Source organism: Portunus trituberculatus, chromosome 3 (genome assembly GCF_017591435.1).
Source record: "Portunus trituberculatus isolate SZX2019 chromosome 3, ASM1759143v1, whole genome shotgun sequence".
In the NCBI taxonomy this organism is placed as follows: domain Eukaryota; kingdom Metazoa; phylum Arthropoda; class Malacostraca; order Decapoda; family Portunidae; genus Portunus; species Portunus trituberculatus.
The window spans coordinates 4,259,370-4,277,812 of NC_059257.1; the positions used below are offsets into that span (position 1 = coordinate 4,259,370).

The 18,443-nt window shown below is 43.6% G+C and overlaps 1 protein-coding gene across 2 annotated transcripts; it reads left to right on the forward strand.

Annotated features, from left to right (window-relative positions):
- The first annotated feature begins 8,611 nt into the window (after positions 1 to 8,611).
- Positions 8,612 to 14,564, forward strand: LOC123507438 (60S ribosomal protein L32-like). 2 transcript variants are annotated; one of them, XM_045260313.1, is made up of 4 exons: positions 8,612 to 8,670; positions 10,506 to 10,603; positions 11,554 to 11,706; positions 14,325 to 14,564. In XM_045260313.1, the coding sequence occupies exons 2-4, from the start codon at positions 10,511 to 10,513 to the stop codon at positions 14,481 to 14,483; spliced, it is 405 nt and encodes a 134-aa protein (XP_045116248.1). In that variant the 5' UTR covers positions 8,612 to 8,670; positions 10,506 to 10,510; the 3' UTR covers positions 14,484 to 14,564. The 2 variants fall into 2 exon arrangements, with proteins under 2 accessions (XP_045116248.1, XP_045116255.1); XM_045260320.1 differs by lacking the exon at positions 8,612 to 8,670 and adding an exon at positions 8,685 to 8,782.
- The last annotated feature ends 3,879 nt before the right edge of the window (positions 14,565 to 18,443 follow it).

Here is an 18,443-nt window from a genome sequence, read left to right on the forward strand (position 1 = left end):
TAGAGCAGTTTTCCTACCTATATTTCTATTTAACGTTACATCTGTATTTCTCTGATATTTTTCATGTTAGAAGTCATTGGCTAAAACTTCCTCTGACGTGTACAGTAGCTTCTCTCAAGTCACCTTCCGCTCCTCATCCACATACCACCTCTCCCCGCCCCTCTTCCCCTCCCCCATGCTTCTCGATCTTCCCTTGAGTTGACTTATCGCTTTAGCTACAAATAAGAAGTAGGAGGGAGCCACAGGAATACATTCACATACATACATGCATACATAATATACATACGCAGAAACAGCAAAAGTAACGAGTCAAGAAAGAGAATTTAAGATTTTGAGGACGAGGAAATGAAGACGAAGAAATGAGAGGAGAAAAAAAAGAGAGAAGCAGGAATAATAACAAACAAGAAGAAAATAGAAGCAGAAATATTATTACAGTAGCAGACAAACTAAAAAGAGGAGGAAAGAGAAGTAAGGATATTAGGAAACAAACTAATAAAAAAAAAGAGAAATTGGATAGTAGTAAAGAAACGAATGAGGAGAAAAGAGAAACAAGGATAACAGACGAATGAGGGGAGAAAAGAGGAATAGGATTAATAATAGACAAACGAATAAGAGGAGATAAGAGAAACGGATAATAGTAGTAGAGATTGACGAACGAATGAGAAAAAAGAAAATGGTCTGTACAATCCAACCAGCTCTTCACCAGGATGTGCTGCCACTGGATCGTCTTATTAGGAGGGGGGGGAGTGAGGGGGTTGTTGTTAGTGTCATTAGGAGCACGGCAAAGGGTATAAGGAGGTCAGTACTGTAACGGGAGGGAATCTTGGCTCACACACACACACACACACACACACACACACACACACACACGCAGCATTTGAGGGATATGAGGTGTTGGGAGTTGGTATCATTGTTGTGTTAAATAGCGAGGCAGCCGCGCCGTGCAACACAAATGACAGGAACGAGGAAGGAAAGAAAGAAAAAAAACAAAGGAAGAAAGGAAAGAATGAAGGAAGGAGAGAAAAAACAAGAGAAATTTAAAGTAGTTCTCGATGTTTTCTTCTTTATTTTCATTTTTTTTTTTTTGTCTGAGTTGATCATTCAGATGCTTTTGGTGTGTGTGTGTGTGAGAGAGAGAGAGAGAGAGAGAGAGAGAGAGAGAGAGAGAGAGAGAGAGAGATTGTCACTTGTGAGACTTGTCACACACTGAGCCGCGCTCGCTCGCCCGTATACACACACACACACACACACACACACACACACACACACACACACACACACACATTCCTTTGTATTGTAATGAGGGAGATGGTGATGAGGTGATGAGTGGGAGTAGGTGTTGCGTTGGTAATAAGACAATCACACTTAAAATGGTTGGCCAGGTGAGATGAGGGATGTGGGCGGGATTAAAGGATACAGGTGAGGAAAAGTTGTGGTGCATTGATGGGGTGAAGAGGGAAGGTGAGGAGTGGTAGGTAGGAGGAAAGGGAGGGGAGGGGAGGGGAGGGAGTGGTGGGGAGCAGACTCAAGAGTAATAAGATAGCGTTCCTTTAAGCTTTTTTAAGTGGAAAGAGAAGTGGTGTTATTGGTGTGTGTGTTTCCTTAAGCTTCCTGCAGCGGCCACGCGCAGGTTTAGACTGACTCTTCAGACATGAGGCGCAGCAGCAGCTGTGATGCAGGAATTCAGACATTTTGCTGCTCACATGGTTTGTATTACATTTCGTAATTTGTTTCCAACTGCAGCTGAAAAAAACGGTGATTTGTGGCGAGAAATTCGCCTGAGGGAGAGTCACCCTGACCGGCCTTCACCAGCGCCTGGTGGAGACCAGGGAGGCGATGGCCCAGTGCTGGGCCTCCAAGGCCAGAGCCATGGTGGAAAACGAAAGGTAGCCCATGGCTCAAGAGGACCCCGAGGAGGAACTCCCCTCGGTGAGGGACGAGACTGCCCTCCTGCTCAAGCAGGGACAGGAGGCAACCATACCCCGGCGCAGCGGGTCCGTGCCGCAGGTGTCCCACGCCCTGCACTGCCCCTGCTGCCTTGCTTCAAGTATGGCCTTGGTGACTTACCTGGAGCCTTGGTGCCTTAACTGGAGCCTTGGAGTCTTGGATTAACAGGAGCCTTGGTGCCTTAACTGGCCCCTTGGAGCCTTGGATTGACTTGAGCCTTGGTGCCTTAACTGGCCCCTTGGAGCCTTGGATTAACAGGAGCCTTGGTGCCTTAACTGGCCCCTTGGAGCCTTGGATTAACAGGAACCTTGGTGCCTTAACTGGCCCCTTGGAGCCTTGGATTAACAGGAGCCTTGGTGCCTTAACTGGCCCCTTGGAGCCTTGGATTAACAGGAGCCTTGGTGCCTTAACTGGCCCCTTGGAGCCTTGGATTAACAGGAGCCTTGGTGCCTTAACTGGCCCCTTGGAGCCTTGGATTAACAGGAGCCTTGGTGCCTTAACTGGCCCCTTGGAGCCTTGGATTAACAGGAGCCTTGGTGCCTTAACTGGCCCCTTGGAGCCTTGGATTAACAGGAGCCTTGGTGCCTTAACTGGCCCCTTGGAGCCTTGGATTAACAGGAGCCTTGGTGCCTTAACTGGCCCCTTGGAGCCTTGGATTAACAGGAGCCTTGGTGCCTTAACTGGCCCCTTGGAGCCTTGGATTAACAGGAGCCTTGGTGCCTTAACTGGCCCCTTGGAGCCTTGGATTAACAGGAGCCTTGGTGCCTTAACTGGCCCCTTGGAGCCTTGGATTAACAGGAGCCTTGGTGCCTTAACTGGCCCCTTGGAGCCTTGGATTAACAGGAGCCTTGGTGCCTTAACTGGCCCCTTGGAGCCTTGGATTAACAGGAGCCTTGGTGCCTTAACTGGCCCCTTGGAGCCTTGGATTAACAGGAGCCTTGGTGCCTTAACTGGCCCCTTGGAGCCTTGGATTAACAGGAGCCTTGGTGCCTTAACTGGCCCCTTGGAGCCTTGGATTAACAGGAGCCTTGGTGCCTTAACTGGCCCCTTGGAGCCTTGGATTAACAGGAGCCTTGGTGCCTTAACTGGCCCCTTGGAGCCTTGGATTAACAGGAGCCTTGGTGCCTTAACTGGCCCCTTGGAGCCTTGGATTAACAGGAGCCTTGGTGCCTTAACTGGCCCCTTGGAGCCTTGGATTAACAGGAGCCTTGGTGCCTTAACTGGCCCCTTGGAGCCTTGGATTAACAGGAGCCTTGGTGCCTTAACTGGCCCCTTGGAGCCTTGGATTAACAGGAGCCTTGGTGCCTTAACTGGCCCCTTGGAGCCTTGGATTAACAGGAGCCTTGGTGCCTTAACTGGCCCCTTGGAGCCTTGGATTAACAGGAGCCTTGGTGCCTTAACTGGCCCCTTGGAGCCTTGGATTAACAGGAGCCTTGGTGCCTTAACTGGCCCCTTGGAGCCTTGGATTAACAGGAGCCTTGGTGCCTTAACTGGCCCCTTGGAGCCTTGGATTAACAGGAGCCTTGGTGCCTTAACTGGCCCCTTGGAGCCTTGGATTAACAGGAGCCTTGGTGCCTTAACTGGCCCCTTGGAGCCTTGGATTAACAGGAGCCTTGGTGCCTTAACTGGCCCCTTGGAGCCTTGGATTAACAGGAGCCTTGGTGCCTTAACTGGCCCCTTGGAGCCTTGGATTAACAGGAGCCTTGGTGCCTTAACTGGCCCCTTGGAGCCTTGGATTAACAGGAGCCTTGGTGCCTTAACTGGCCCCTTGGAGCCTTGGATTAACAGGAGCCTTGGTGCCTTAACTGGCCCCTTGGAGCCTTGGATTAACAGGAGCCTTGGTGCCTTAACTGGCCCCTTGGAGCCTTGGATTAACAGGAGCCTTGGTGCCTTAACTGGCCCCTTGGAGCCTTGGATTAACAGGAGCCTTGGTGCCTTAACTGGCCCCTTGGAGCCTTGGATTAACAGGAGCCTTGGTGCCTTAACTGGCCCCTTGGAGCCTTGGATTAACAGGAGCCTTGGTGCCTTAACTGGCCCCTTGGAGCCTTGGATTAACAGGAGCCTTGGTGCCTTAACTGGCCCCTTGGAGCCTTGGATTAACAGGAGCCTTGGTGCCTTAACTGGCCCCTTGGAGCCTTGGATTAACAGGAGCCTTGGTGCCTTAACTGGCCCCTTGGAGCCTTGGATTAACAGGAGCCTTGGAGCCTTGGATTAACAGGAGCCTTGGTGCCTTAACTGGCCCCTTGGAGCCTTGGATTAACAGGAGCCTTGGTGCCTTAACTGGCCCCTTGGAGCCTTGGATTAACAGGAGCCTTGGTGCCTTAACTGGCCCCTTGGAGCCTTGGATTAACAGGAGCCTTGGTGCCTTAACTGGCCCCTTGGAGCCTTGGATTAACAGGAGCCTTGGTGCCTTAACTGGCCCCTTGGAGCCTTGGATTAACAGGAGCCTTGGTGCCTTAACTGGCCCCTTGGAGCCTTGGATTAACAGGAGCCTTGGTGCCTTAACTGGCCCCTTGGAGCCTTGGATTAACAGGAGCCTTGGTGCCTTAACTGGCCCCTTGGAGCCTTGGATTAACAGGAGCCTTGGTGCCTTAACTGGCCCCTTGGAGCCTTGGATTAACAGGAGCCTTGGTGCCTTAACTGGCCCCTTGGAGCCTTGGATTAACAGGAGCCTTGGTGCCTTAACTGGCCCCTTGGAGCCTTGGATTAACAGGAGCCTTGGTGCCTTAACTGGCCCCTTGGAGCCTTGGATTAACAGGAGCCTTGGTGCCTTAACTGGCCCCTTGGAGCCTTGGATTAACAGGAGCCTTGGTGCCTTAACTGGCCCCTTGGAGCCTTGGATTAACAGGAGCCTTGGTGCCTTAACTGGCCCCTTGGAGCCTTGGATTAACAGGAGCCTTGGTGCCTTAACTGGCCCCTTGGAGCCTTGGATTAACAGGAGCCTTGGTGCCTTAACTGGCCCCTTGGAGCCTTGGATTAACAGGAGCCTTGGTGCCTTAACTGGCCCCTTGGAGCCTTGGATTAACAGGAGCCTTGGTGCCTTAACTGGCCCCTTGGAGCCTTGGATTAACAGGAGCCTTGGTGCCTTAACTGGCCCCTTGGAGCCTTGGATTAACAGGAGCCTTGGTGCCTTAACTGGCCCCTTGGAGCCTTGGATTAACAGGAGCCTTGGTGCCTTAACTGGCCCCTTGGAGCCTTGGATTAACAGGAGCCTTGGTGCCTTAACTGGCCCCTTGGAGCCTTGGATTAACAGGAGCCTTGGTGCCTTAACTGGCCCCTTGGAGCCTTGGATTAACCGGAATGTTGGTAAAACAGCATGAACACCTGAACAAAGATGGACAATGGTTATAACAAACAGAAAAACACACAGACTAAGAGCGATGTCTGTTATCCTAGTTCTTCTCTTACCTTCTTGTTTCTTTCTCTCTTATTTCTCTTTCAGTTTTCTTCATATCATCAGTTTTTTTTTTTCATCTCTATGTTCCTTGTCCGTGCATCTCTACAACCAGTACTAATCGGTCCACGTTATCTTCTCTATCTTCTTTATTGATTTCAGTTTTACCTTTGCTTCTCTCTCACTTCAGTATGTAAACCTCGATCACTGCAAGAAAAGTGGGAGACTATAAAAAGAAATGAAGACAAAACGGCCAGAAGGGCAAACCTCTCTCTCTCTCTCTCTCTCTCTCTCTCTCTCATCTACGGAAATAATGATGGTAAGTGATTTTTCATATTAGGTACGTACATTAACTCTCCCTCCTCTTCCTCAATATTTTGCTTAATATCTAGTGTTTCCTAAGTGTTTTGATGCGAATATAGGCTCAGGCGTGTAAACAGAAGCAATAAAAGAAAGAAAAAAAGGAGAAACAAAGGAAGAGGACGAAGAAGTAAGGAAAAAGGGAAACGGAAGAAGAGGAGGAGCTAAGTCGTAATATTTTTAGCTAAGTTTCCCTTGTAATCTCACCGTTCTTTATGATGCATTTGTTATTTTTAGGATATTTTTGTAGTGTTTTAAGTGTGTTTAGTAGGATTCCAGTATGTTTTGAGGGCTATAAGTATGTTTGGATGCACTTTCTATATTTTTAGTGTGTCATTTTATGTTTTTCTTAGGGTGTTAAGTATATTTTACGTATCTTGAGTGTGGTGTGATGTGTTTGAGTATTTTGGTGTGTTTTGAGTGTGTTTTGGGGCATTTTGAGACGTTATATGGTCTTCGTAGTGTCTTTTGTTTCGTTTTGAGTGTTTTAAGTGCTTTGGGTGTGTGTGAGGGGGTCTTTTAATGTATATTGAGTGTTTCTAGTGAGTTTTGTGTGTTATTAAACAATTAACATAAGATAAATGATAAATAACATGAATAACATAAACACTCAATGCAAACTTTACACTCACTATATGAATGACAGAAAAAACAAACGTAATAGAAATGTACAAAAGTTTAAAATGTGCTAAATGTAATACCAGCCGTTCCTCGGAGCCACCACCAGCTCGGGGCCCTAGGAAACTGCTATGTTGCCTTCCCCATTGTGACGCCTCTGTTTGCATGGTGTCTTGATTGTGTCTTGGGATAATGTTCAGTGTTCCTAGTGGTGTGTGTGTGTGTGTGTGTGTTATGTGTTATATGTGTGTTTCTAGGTAGTTTGAGATGTTTTATTGGTATTTTGAGATGTTGCGTGGTGTTTTGAGTTGGTTTTGAGTGTTTTAAGTGGTTTGGGTGTGTGTTGGGTGTGTTTTCTGGTGTTGGAGTGGTATTGCCTTTAGAAACGAGAAGAGAAGGGCGAAAAATAATGTTTTAGCTGAAATAATGGTACGAATGTGAAAAAAAATCTAGGAGTAACTGCTTTATACGAGTGAAATACTAGGATTTGTTTCATTTGTGCATATTTTGCCATTGAAATTCTTAGTCTGGCAGTAAATCTGAACAAATTTGTAATAGTACACTCAGGAGACTTTAAAGGCGTGTCTTAAACAACGAATACTGATTTACTCTCACTACGACTATTTTCCAAGGCCACAGAGATGATTAGCGGGGTTTTCAAGAGTGTTTCTCCAGTTAATGATGTAGAAATCTTGTCAGTCTACCTCTAGAAACGTAAAAACACCTTAAAAACGCTCTGCCCTCTCACCACTATTATTTTTCAAGGCCACAGAGATGATTAGCAGGGTTCTCAAGAGTGTTTCTCGACTTAATGATGTAGAAATATTGTCAATCTGCCACTAGAAATGTAAAAACTCCCTAAAAACGCTCTGTCCTCTCACCACGACTATCTTCCAAGGCCACAGAGATGATTAGCAGGGTTTTCAGGAGTGTTTCTCCAGTTAATAATGTGGAAGTCTTGTCAGTCTGTCTCCAAAACCATAAAATCACCTTAAAAACTTGCGTATAATTTAAATAAAGTCTTTCGAACTAGTGGAGGTGAAGCACAGAAGTATTTGAGAATACGAGCAAAGGGGCAGAGCTGTCTCATGAAGCTGTCAGTGCGTGTCCTGTGAGTGTCACCTTGCCTCGCCGCTGTTTTGCTGTGGAGAGGGACAGAGACCAGACCAGTGACCAGTAACCAGACCAGTGACCAGCCAGCTGTTTTGCTGTGGAGAGGGACAGAGACCAGGCCAGTGACCAGTAACCAGACCAGTGACCAGACCAGTGACCAGACCAATGACCAGACCAGTGACCAGTGACCAAACCAGTGACCAATGACCAGTGACCAAACCAGTGACCAGACCAGTGACCAGTGACCAGACCAGTGACCAGACTAGTGACCAGTGACCAGACCAGTGACCAGTGACCAGTGACCAGACCAGTGACCAGTAACCAGACCAGTGACCAGTGACCAGACCAGTGACCAGTGCGTGCTTTCCGGGTCATTGACAAGAATACAACAAGATGTAATGGGTTCAAGATTAAAAGAATACATAGAGACAAGAAGGTATTTAATTTGAAATAGAATGGTAGATATACATTTGATATTTATTAATCCTGGATGGCAATATGATTCACTCTTAACTTTACGTCTTATTCTCTATAAAGAAAATTCACCAGTGACTTTACAATAACACCAGCAGCCTTAGGAACATTGAAATAAATCAACACCCTTCGTGGAAATGTTGTATAGAGAAAGTAAATGTGATCCCCCAAGTGTGATTCATTCCAACCTTGGAGGACATTCAAACTCTTCACGGGAATGACGTCAACGACAGCCGCCATTTTCTAGTTTCACCTGTAATCTTCATCCCAGGGACAAATTTCTCTACCAGAAATATTCAATCCAATTTCAAAGTTAATTATGATAAAAAGATATTTGTGAATATTATGTAACGATTAATGCTATAGTTTGTGGTTAGAAGAGTAAAAAAGAGTTTTAAGATATTTTCAGACTTTCAAAACATCAAAGATATTGATTGAAGCTGCATACTGAAACATACTACACTCATAGAAGTAAGTGTTTTATAACATTTAAGAACTCAAAATATCTTAAATGGACATTACAGACAAAGAAAATACTTATTCATGTAGGTGGACATATATTCCAAGTACAAAACATATTCACAAATCACAAACATTCCGCAAACTCAAAGATTAAACCACACCATAATAATATTCAGTATAATTTTTTAACGCCTCAAAATATGTAAAATATCAAAAGAAGACAATTATAAGCAAAACTTTTTAAAACTCCCTAAAGCAAGATGCGCTTCTCACTCTCTTCTCCCTCGTGGGACAAACAGAAGGTAGGGTCGCGGCGTATCCTCCTATTTAACGTCAATTTTCTGCATTTTTAAGGGCAAGGGGACGATCACACTACTATTCATAACATTACTAACACCTGGCACTCAAGTAGAGGTGAGTGTGACAGGTGGAAGGGGAGTAATTATCGAGAAACACGGGAAGAACTAGCGTGTTGTGGAAGTCTCGTGTTGGGAGCGTGAATACTTTTTTGGCCGAGTTGTTTGCATTGTTGTTTTGTTCAGTAAGTGTGGCTGTGATGTGAGTTTTCCAGTGTCTTGTTAGCATCTAGGGACTCACTGCGGACGTGGCGTGATTAATTAGTGGAATATTAAAATTTTTGTGTGGTTCCAGTAATGGCCGGTTTATTTATTTCTTTTATTTATTATTTTCTCGCCACATGTCCGCGTTGAGGGTGAGGAAATTACGGTAGCTATTCATTTTCCCAGTGTTGACTATTTCGTAGCGTAACGACTCCCGATATTTGTAGTGAATGGATGAAGATTTTTCGAAACCTAACCTAATGTATGTTTTCTTTTTTTTTCTTTTCCTCTTCTGTTTAATGTCATGAATTTTTGTTCTAACTGTGTGTGTGCGTGCTTTTTTTTTTTTTTTTTGATATTTGCGCTTTCTCATATTGAACCTTATTTATTGATTGATTTTTGTAACTCGTATTCCTTGTGTTTGTATGCTTCTATTTATTTATTAGTGTATTTTCCTTCCATTTTGTTTTCTTAGGGCATTAACACTGCCTCGTGTAAACAGGTACTCCAGGTTAACCCATTCACACTTACATGCCAGTCACCGAGCAGGTCCGAGGGAGTTAGCCAAAAGAATGGGATAAAGGTCTTTGAAGAGTAGGTTAGGGAGCGTGTTGTGCAATTTGAGAATAAAGAGAATAAGAATTGACTTGCATGGGGACTGGCATCTCAGTACTGCCACCCTCCCCCTTTTTTTTATCTATCTAAGAAACAAGAAAAGAATGTTCCATCTGTTATCCACATCCATGAACTTCTCAAGTCTTCTATATTTTTATTGTCCTTTGCTGGTTCCCGCTATTACTTAAAAAAAGGAAAATTGAAAAGTATCACACACACACACACACACACACACACACACACACACACACACACACACACACACACACACACACACACACACACACTCTCTCTCTCTCTCTCTCTCTCTCTCTCTCTCTCTCTCTCTCTCTCTCTCTCTCTCTCTCTCTCATTACAAATTCTTTAAGTTATTTGTCCCTCTGTGGTACACTCTGGAACTGCCTGCCTGCCTGCAAAACAAACGTCACATTAGGTCATTATCTTCTTTTCCCGTCAACTTCTTTTTTGATCAACTTTTGGTTCTTTCCATCGTCTTTTTCTGTCTGAATTGTCAAGCAGTAATGATCGTCTTCACAGGGGAGAGTTGTCAAATGTCAAATTAAAAGCCATGTTGATGATATCTATCCACTGTCCTCTTACCCATTATCAGTACAAAAACAGAACAATACAACCACAATAGAGACAGATTATCCCAGAGTACAGAGACACCTATTTCTAACACCACCCTCTACACATCTCTGTTCTCATGTACCTTAACCCAGCATCTATAGTACATGACCTTCCTTCCCTTGTGTCTTAACTGAACATCTTCTATAGTACATCTCCTTTCCCTTGTACCTTAACCCAGCATCTATAGTACATGATCTCCCCTTGTACCTTAACCCAGCATCTGTAGTACATGACCTTCCTTCCCTTGTGTCTTAACTGAGCATTTTCTAAAGTACATGATCTCCTTTTCCTTGTATCTTAACCCACTGTACATGTCTCCCTTCTCTTGACAGGCACCATGGCAATCCGACCACTCAAGAAACCCAAGATTGTCAAGAAGCGGATTAAGAAGTTCATCCGCCACCAGAGTGACCGCTATGTTAAGATAAGGGTGAGTAGAGAGAGAGAGAGAGTGGTACATAATAGAGAAATAGGGAAAGAAAATTATAGAGAGAAAATATTGTGTACAGAGATAGATCATGGAGAGAGAGAGAGAGAGAGAGAGAGAGAGAGCAGTACATCATAAAGAGAAATAGAGAAAGAAAATTATAAAGAAAGAAAAATTGTGTACAGAGATAAATCATAGAGAGAGAGAGAGAGATGCACTATGTAATTATGTAGACTTTTCAGTAGATTTTACCTTTCTCCATCTGCACTTCTTTCTCTTCTTCTTTTATTAATATGACATCTATTTTTTCCTCCTTCACACATTCTCTTCTTCCTCTTCCTCATCTATCCATTCTCTTTTCCTTCTCTCTACATCATTTTCTTAATTTTTCTACTTCATTACTTTCTGTTCACCTTCCTTCTCTTCTCTTCCTTCTATCTACACCATTTTATTAACATTCTACCTCTTCACATCTTTCTTTTCACCTTCCTTCTCTCCCTCTTCATCTCCTCCTTTTCCTGTTATATATTACATCTTATTACTTCTTCTATTACTCATTACTTTTCTTCCTTTTACTCTTACTCTTTTATTCTTATTCCTCCTCTTCCTCTTATTCCTTTTCCTTGTACTCTTTCCTCTTACTTTTACCTTCATCTTCTATCTGACTGGTACTCATCTTCATTTTTGTATTGTCTTCATCTTTCTTTCTCTTACTTTTCTTCTTCTTTCTCTTTCTCCTTTACTCTTTTTTTTTTTTTGCTCTTATTCCATTATTCATCTTCCTCTTATTCCTCCTCCTTCCTCCTCCTCCTCCTCCTCCTCCTCCTCCTCCTCCTCCTCCTCCTCCTCCTCCTCCTCCTCCTCCTCCTCCTCCTCCTCCTCCTCCTCCTCCTCCTCCTCCTCCTCCTCCTCCTCCTCCTCCTCCTCCAGTCTAACACAGTCTCCTCCCACAGCCTAACTGGAGGAAGCCCAAAGGTATTGACAACAGGGTGCGCAGGCGGTTCAAGGGCCAGTACCTCATGCCCAATGTTGGCTACGGCTCTGCTTCCAAGACCAAACACATGCTGCCCAATGGATTCAGGAAGGTTCTCGTCCATAATGTGCGGGTGAGTGCTGCTGCTGCTGCTGCTGGTTCTTATGTTTTTTGGGGTGTGGGATGGATATATATATATATTTTTTTCCTAACTTAAGCTGATCTAACCTACCCTGACCAAAGCTGACCTAATTTAGCCCAACCTTACCTTATGAAATCAGTGTGACATGAGGGTGGAGGTGTAAAAGCGGTTCACACGGCACAGTTTGCAGCTTGGGTTGTCAGCCGATACAAGTATTAGGTGGAATTTAGTGCGTGGCAGCTCAAATTATGCTCTGACACGTTGGTCTTGTCCAGCCGCTAGCGACTTTGTGTGCATTGTGACATCATGTGGGAAGTTGTGGAAGATGTGGTGATCAGAGGCAGAAAAGATTTTGTGGCTAGTGAGGGACCAACAGCATGTCTGGGACCCAACTCCTAGTCTATGGAATGAAAATAGCCTTCGGAAAGGAATGTTTGATGAAATGGTTATTGTGGTGTGCAGGTGCCCTTGTGCTCCACACCAATCAGTTATTTTTGCTCAAACTGGTATATAAAAGTGTGTATGGGGTTGATATTGCAACCAGATAAATTGTCATTATGAGCACATCTAACACATCAACAGAACTATTATGATTTAATTTTCATTAAATAGCTGAAACCTAATTGTGCAAGATATGGACACGTTACCCTGCATTTTCACTTTCTTTTAAGTGAATGCAAATGATGCGCTGTTCCAGGCAAATTTTCAGTTTGAAATATTCATTGTTAATTAATTTATTCATCAAAACAGGTCAGTCTTTCACCTCCTGTGTGACAATGTTGGTGTCCACTCCACCACCCAAACTTACTGTTGGCAGCAAAAGTGTCTAATAAATGAGTTAATAGTGAACCTTTCTCATTTCTTTCTCTACACACCGTGTGGAACTGTGCGAGTCACATGTAGGGACTCGGAGGTCTCAAGTATTGCGTGAATGTTAGATGATAATATTGTAGGTGGTGTGTTGTAAGTGCTCATAATGACAATTGATGTTTGTTCTAACTGGTTGGGATATCAACCCCATAGACACTTTAATTTACAAGTTTGAGCAAAAATACCTAAAGGGTGTGGAGCATGAACACTGGACACAGGACAGGCACTTGCACACCACACTGCCAGTCAGCCAGCCAGCCACTACTTCCCACCCACTATAGTGTGAATGTATTGTGGCTAGGAGTGTTCAATGCAAGCTTGCAGTGGCTGGCAACAATCACGGCCACAGATTGCCTCGTGTGAGCTGGTCTTGAGGTAGAGTGTGGGTGCCTTGGTTTTTTTTTTTTTTATAACCCAACCTAACCTAATGAGTGGGTAGGTGGGTATTGTGGTTAGTGAGGGAGTGATGCTGAGTGTATGTAAGTAGGTGTCTTAGTTTCTTGTCTTTATTCTAACCTAACCTAACAAGAAAGAAAAGTTTTAATTGATTTACATGTCATTAGATAATAGCATAGCAACACCTCAGCTACCTGAAACAATTATACACTCACTGGTTGTAGCTGTTACAAAAATGCTATGGGTGAAAACAGTGACGAGGGTAGTGTTGGTTTAGGGCCAAAGAGGAAGGTCAGTGTAAAGAGTCTGTGCATCAAGGGTCTGTTAATTATGCTCTGTCTTTCTTCTAACCTCACCTATGCCTGTGTCTTGTAACCTAACCTAATTAATATGTGAATAAGTGACTATCATTCTGGTTTGTGTTGTGTTAGAGATGGTGGTTACAGAGAGTGGCTTGGTTTTCTGGTCGTTCTTATAACCTTAGATAATGTGGGTAGGTGTATATTATTCTGGTTTTTGGGGGGTGAGGGAGAAGTGGTAGGAAGGGTGTGAATGTCATGTTTTTCTTGTCTTCTAACCTCACATAATACATGGATGAGGGAGAAGTGGCAGGTAAGGAGTGGGCGTCTTGTTTATCTTGTCTTCTAACCTCTCATCATACACAGGTGAGGGAGAAGTGGTATTTAGGGAATGGATGTCTTGTTTTTCTTGTCTATCTTCTATCCTAACATAATGGTCAGGTAGGTGGATGTTACTCTGGTTCTGGGGAGTGTGGGAGAGTGGTAGATAGGAGTAGGTGTCTTTCTTCAAATCTAACTTAACTGTTCGTAAATTTAGGCTGTGTAATGATAACTTGACATCTGAGGTCAGTGCAGCACAACACAATATGATCCAGATCACTTACCTTTTTTGCTCACTAAGGAAATTTGAGCAGAAAACCAACCATAACTAGTGCCAAGAAGAATTGTACTTAAGAATCTTTGAGTACATGTAGCAGTCTCTCTTTAGTGTGCATGAGTGTGTATCATGATGACAAACCGTATAGGCTAGAGTGCGGAGGCCTGCAGTGGCGGGCGTGTCGAGAATCCTTCAACATACTGAACTTTTCTTTGTTAAAACACTGACAGTCTGTGTGGGAGTTTGTGCTCATTGCTGTGTTGTTTCTCCCTCCTCACACACACACACAACATTTCTTCCATCACACTAACAAACAAATATACATGCATACATATATACATACATTCTTCCCCTTCCCACCCATACACTTTCACACACACACACACACACACACACACACACACACACACACACACACACACACACACACACACACACACACACAGGAGCTGGAGGTGCTGATGATGCAGAACAGAACTTTCTGCGGGGAGATCGCTCATGGTGTATCGTCTCGCAAGCGCAAGGAGATCGTGGAGCGCGCCAACCAGCTGTCCATCCGCCTCACAAACGGCTCCGCCCGCCTCAGGACGGAGGAGTCCACCTAGGCTGGTGTGGATGAGGAAAAAAAAAAACTGTAGCTGCCGTTTTGTGAGAGAAATAAAGTGGATGTGTTTTGGAAGAGCTACTGGTGTTGTTTGATTTCTCTATTGGTGTGTGTGGGTGTGTTGTGAGAGAGAGAGAGAGAGAGAATTTATTTATCAATTGAGATTGGAGGTGGTAATTGATGATTATTTTTGTAAGTTTATTTATTTATTTTATTTTATTTATTTTTATATATTTTTGTTTGGTGTGTGTGGGGGCTTTGCCTTTTTGAGAGTTTTGATAAATATTTTATGTATGCATGTTTTTTGTTAGTTTATGGCTGAGAAAGGAAGAAGGAATTAGTGTGTGTTCCAGAATTTGTGAGAGAGAGAGAGAGAGAGAGTAAATTGTCTTTGTGAAGGATAGATTTATATACATTTGTGAAAAGTATGTGTGAGTTGAATATGTGAACAGACTAAGACTGGATGAAAGTTGCTGTGGTGGTGGTGGTGGTGGTTTTTGTGACGTGGATAAGGCTGTACTGGGGACGTGGATGAAGGTCACCAGCACATCCACCTCGTCTCTGCGGGGCAAGGGAAGGTCCTGCTGGTGGACGGATGAGTGGAGACGAGCTGGGGCGATCCACCTGGCTGGGACTCCTGATGTCACCTGCTGCTGTGTTTGATCAGGTTACTGCTGTCTTGTGGAAGGAATGAGGTAAGTGTGTGTGTGTGAGAGAGAGAGAGAGAGGTATGCTTCACTTATTTATGTTTTGTTGATATATTTTGTTCAGTAGTGTATAGTTTCCTGTTTTTTATATCTATTTTTGTTTATAGTCTTGAAATATTAGTTTACAGACAGATGGATTAGTATAATTATTTTTACCTTTATTATATATTTTTTTTATCATTTTACAGATACCATTTAGTGTCTTGAAATATTAATTAAGACAAAGATGGATTGCTTTTATTATTTTCCCTTTATTATTTTTACCTTAACGGCAGTGTGGTGTGACAGAGCTTACCTTCCACCTGCTGCTCCATCCACCTGCCATCTCCCTTCCACCAGCAGGCACTAATCCACCCACTGACGACACCCAACATTGTCAGGAAATGGACCAAGTTTCAAGTGGATGGAGGAGTTTCAAAAAGTTTATAGAAGTTGGTGAGTGTTGCTAGAGAGAGAGAGAGAGAGTGTGTGTGGTGTGGGGATGTGATGAAATGAACTGTGTGATGATAAAATATGATATAACTTCCCTATATTTTTTCATACTCTTACTTTTTTTTTTTTTTTTTTTTTTTTTTTCTCCACCATTCTTCTCCCTCCTACATCTCTCACCATCTGTAATCTTTCTTCACCTCTCCACCATCCTGCAAATTGAATGATCTTGTTTTATTCTAATTTACTTTATTGTTATCTTATGGTTTATTGACAGGTGTGTGTGTGTGTGTGTGGTGGTGGTTGGGCAGAGCTGGTACACCACATAAGAGTACAGTGTCCGGCCACATTGGTGCAGTGGAGGTTTGAAGGGCCAGTGTCTCATCCCAGTGTTTGTTTCGAGTCAGCCGTCAGAGTCAAGATTGTGTGTGACGGCCTCCTCATACTCCTTCACAGTGTGCTGGTATGTCCTGCTTGTTCTGCCTTGTGTAGGGCTGGCCGTCTCTTGCTGCTCCCCTCATTGCCTTTTGTTCATTGTGTTTATTGTCTTGTGTGTTATTTTGTCATTTCTTTCTTTTATATTTTTTCTGATTTGTCTTTGTTTTTCTGTTTCCTGGGATGTTTTCTTTTTGTGATGTACTACTTAATTATGTATTTTACTGATTTTTTATTAATTTTAGAACATTTTAATTTTATTTGTTTATTTATTCATCATTTATTTTTATGGTGTTTGAGGTCATAAATTTTGTTTTAAAGTTTGAAAGTTTTTATCCTAGTTTGACATTTTATTTGTAATGTATATGTATGTGTGTGGATCATTACCATCACTGGTGAAGTGCTCATGGAGTGTGCTCTACGTTCAGGGCAATGTATCGAGTGTGTATCATGATGACAAACCATATAGGCTAGAGTGCGGAGGCCTGCAGTGGCGGGCGTGTCGAGAACCCTTCACCAATTCACTGAACTTGTCCTGTTAACACACTGACAGTCTGTGTGGGAGTTTGTGCTCATTGTTGTGTTGTTTCTCCCTCCTCTCTCACACACGCACGCACGCACGCACACACACACACACACACACACACACACACACACACGGTAGTTAGAGTGCTGGCTTCACAAGCCAGAGGACCGGGGATCTATTCCCCGGCCGGGTGGAGATATTTGGGTGTGTCTCCTTTCACGTGTAGGTGGTGTTCACCTAGCAGTGAGTAGGTACGGGATGTAAATCGAGGAGTTGTGACCTTGTTGTCCCGGTGTGTGGTGTGTGCCTGGTCTCAGACCTGTCCAAAGATCGGAAATAATGAGCTCTGAGCTCGTTCCGTAGGGTAACCTCTGGCTGTCTCGTCAGAGACTGCAGCAAATCAAACAGTGAATTACACACACACACACACACACACACACACACACACACACACACACACACACACACACACACACACACACACACACACACACACACACAGGAGCTGGAGATGCTGATGATGGATGTTGCTCTTGGTGTGCTGTTTTGCAAGTGCAAGATCATGGAACGTGCTGGCCAGTTGTCCATCTGCTTCAGGACGGAGGAGTCGTCCGTCTGCTGTCAATGTGAGTTTCCAGTTTCTCATTCTGTACTCAGTTCAGTTAAGCTCAATTTCCAGTCATTGATTGTTTTGCAACATGTGGTATTATTTACAAAATTAATTTAGCTGAGTGTGTTGCTCACAGATTATGTTGTACACATAGGGCAATGTCTCTTAGTGTGCAGGGTGTGTGTATCATGATGACAAACCATATAGGCTAGAGTGCGGAGGCCTGCAGTGGCAGGCGTGTCGAGAACCCTTCACCAATTCACTGAACTTGTCCTGTTAACACACTGACAGTCTGTGTGGGAGTTTGTGCTCATTGCCGTATTGTTTCTCCCTCCTCTCACACACACAAACATTTCTTCCATCACACTAACAAACAAACAAACAAACATTCTTCTGCTCCCCTCATATACATTTATGCCTCTGCGCACGCACACACACGCACAGTTCCACAAGGGTCAGTGCTGGGTCCCATCATGTTTTTGATTTATGTTAATGATATGCCAGTAGGAATTGACAGTTATATGAACATGTTTGCGGACGATACTAAAATTATGAGGAGAGTAAAGAATGTGGAAGATTGTAACAAGTTACAGGAAGATCTTGATAAAATATATGAGTGGAGTAAAGAGTGGCAGATGGAATTTAATATAGACAAGACCCATGTTATGAAAATGGGAAGAAGTAGATACAGACCAAACTGGGATTACAGGCTGGGTGATGAGAAAATTAAAGAGACCAATGAGGAGAAAGACTTAGGAGTAACCGTGCAAAACACTTTGTCACCGGAGAAACACATTAACAAGATTTTTTGGAAAACATACAACATGCTTCAAAATATTGGCCTTGCATTCCACTACCTAGATGAAGGAATGATGAAGAAGATATTATGTACCTTAATAAGACCCCAGCTAGAATATGCAGCATGTGTCTGGTCACCGCATATGAAGAAAAATGTGAAGAAGGTAGAAAGGGTACAGAGGCTGGCAACAAGGATGGTACCAGGACTCAGGGAGTTAGACTATGAGGAAAGACTGAGGAAGAGAGAACAAGAGGAGACATGATAACTATGTATAAATTGGTGAACAAGATTGACATACTGGACAGAGAGTTGATAAAGGTGACCACAAGTAATTATCTCCGAGAACATGGAAAAAAGCTAATAAAGGACATCTGTCTAAATGACGTGAGAAAATACAGTTTCCCGCATCGTAGCATTGATAAGTGGAATAAACTGAGCAGTCATGTCGTTGACGC

Excerpts from the sequence above, each read along its gene's own strand:
- LOC123507438 (XM_045260313.1), top strand. The coding sequence starts at position 10,511 with ATGGCAATCCGACCACTCAAGAAACCCAAGATTGTCAAGAAGCGGATT. Across the intron at positions 10,604-11,553 it reads ACCGCTATGTTAAGATAAGG|CCTAACTGGAGGAAGCCCAA; the intron begins GTGAGTAGAGAG and ends CTCCTCCCACAG. Across the intron at positions 11,707-14,324 it reads TTCTCGTCCATAATGTGCGG|GAGCTGGAGGTGCTGATGAT; the intron begins GTGAGTGCTGCT and ends ACACACACACAG.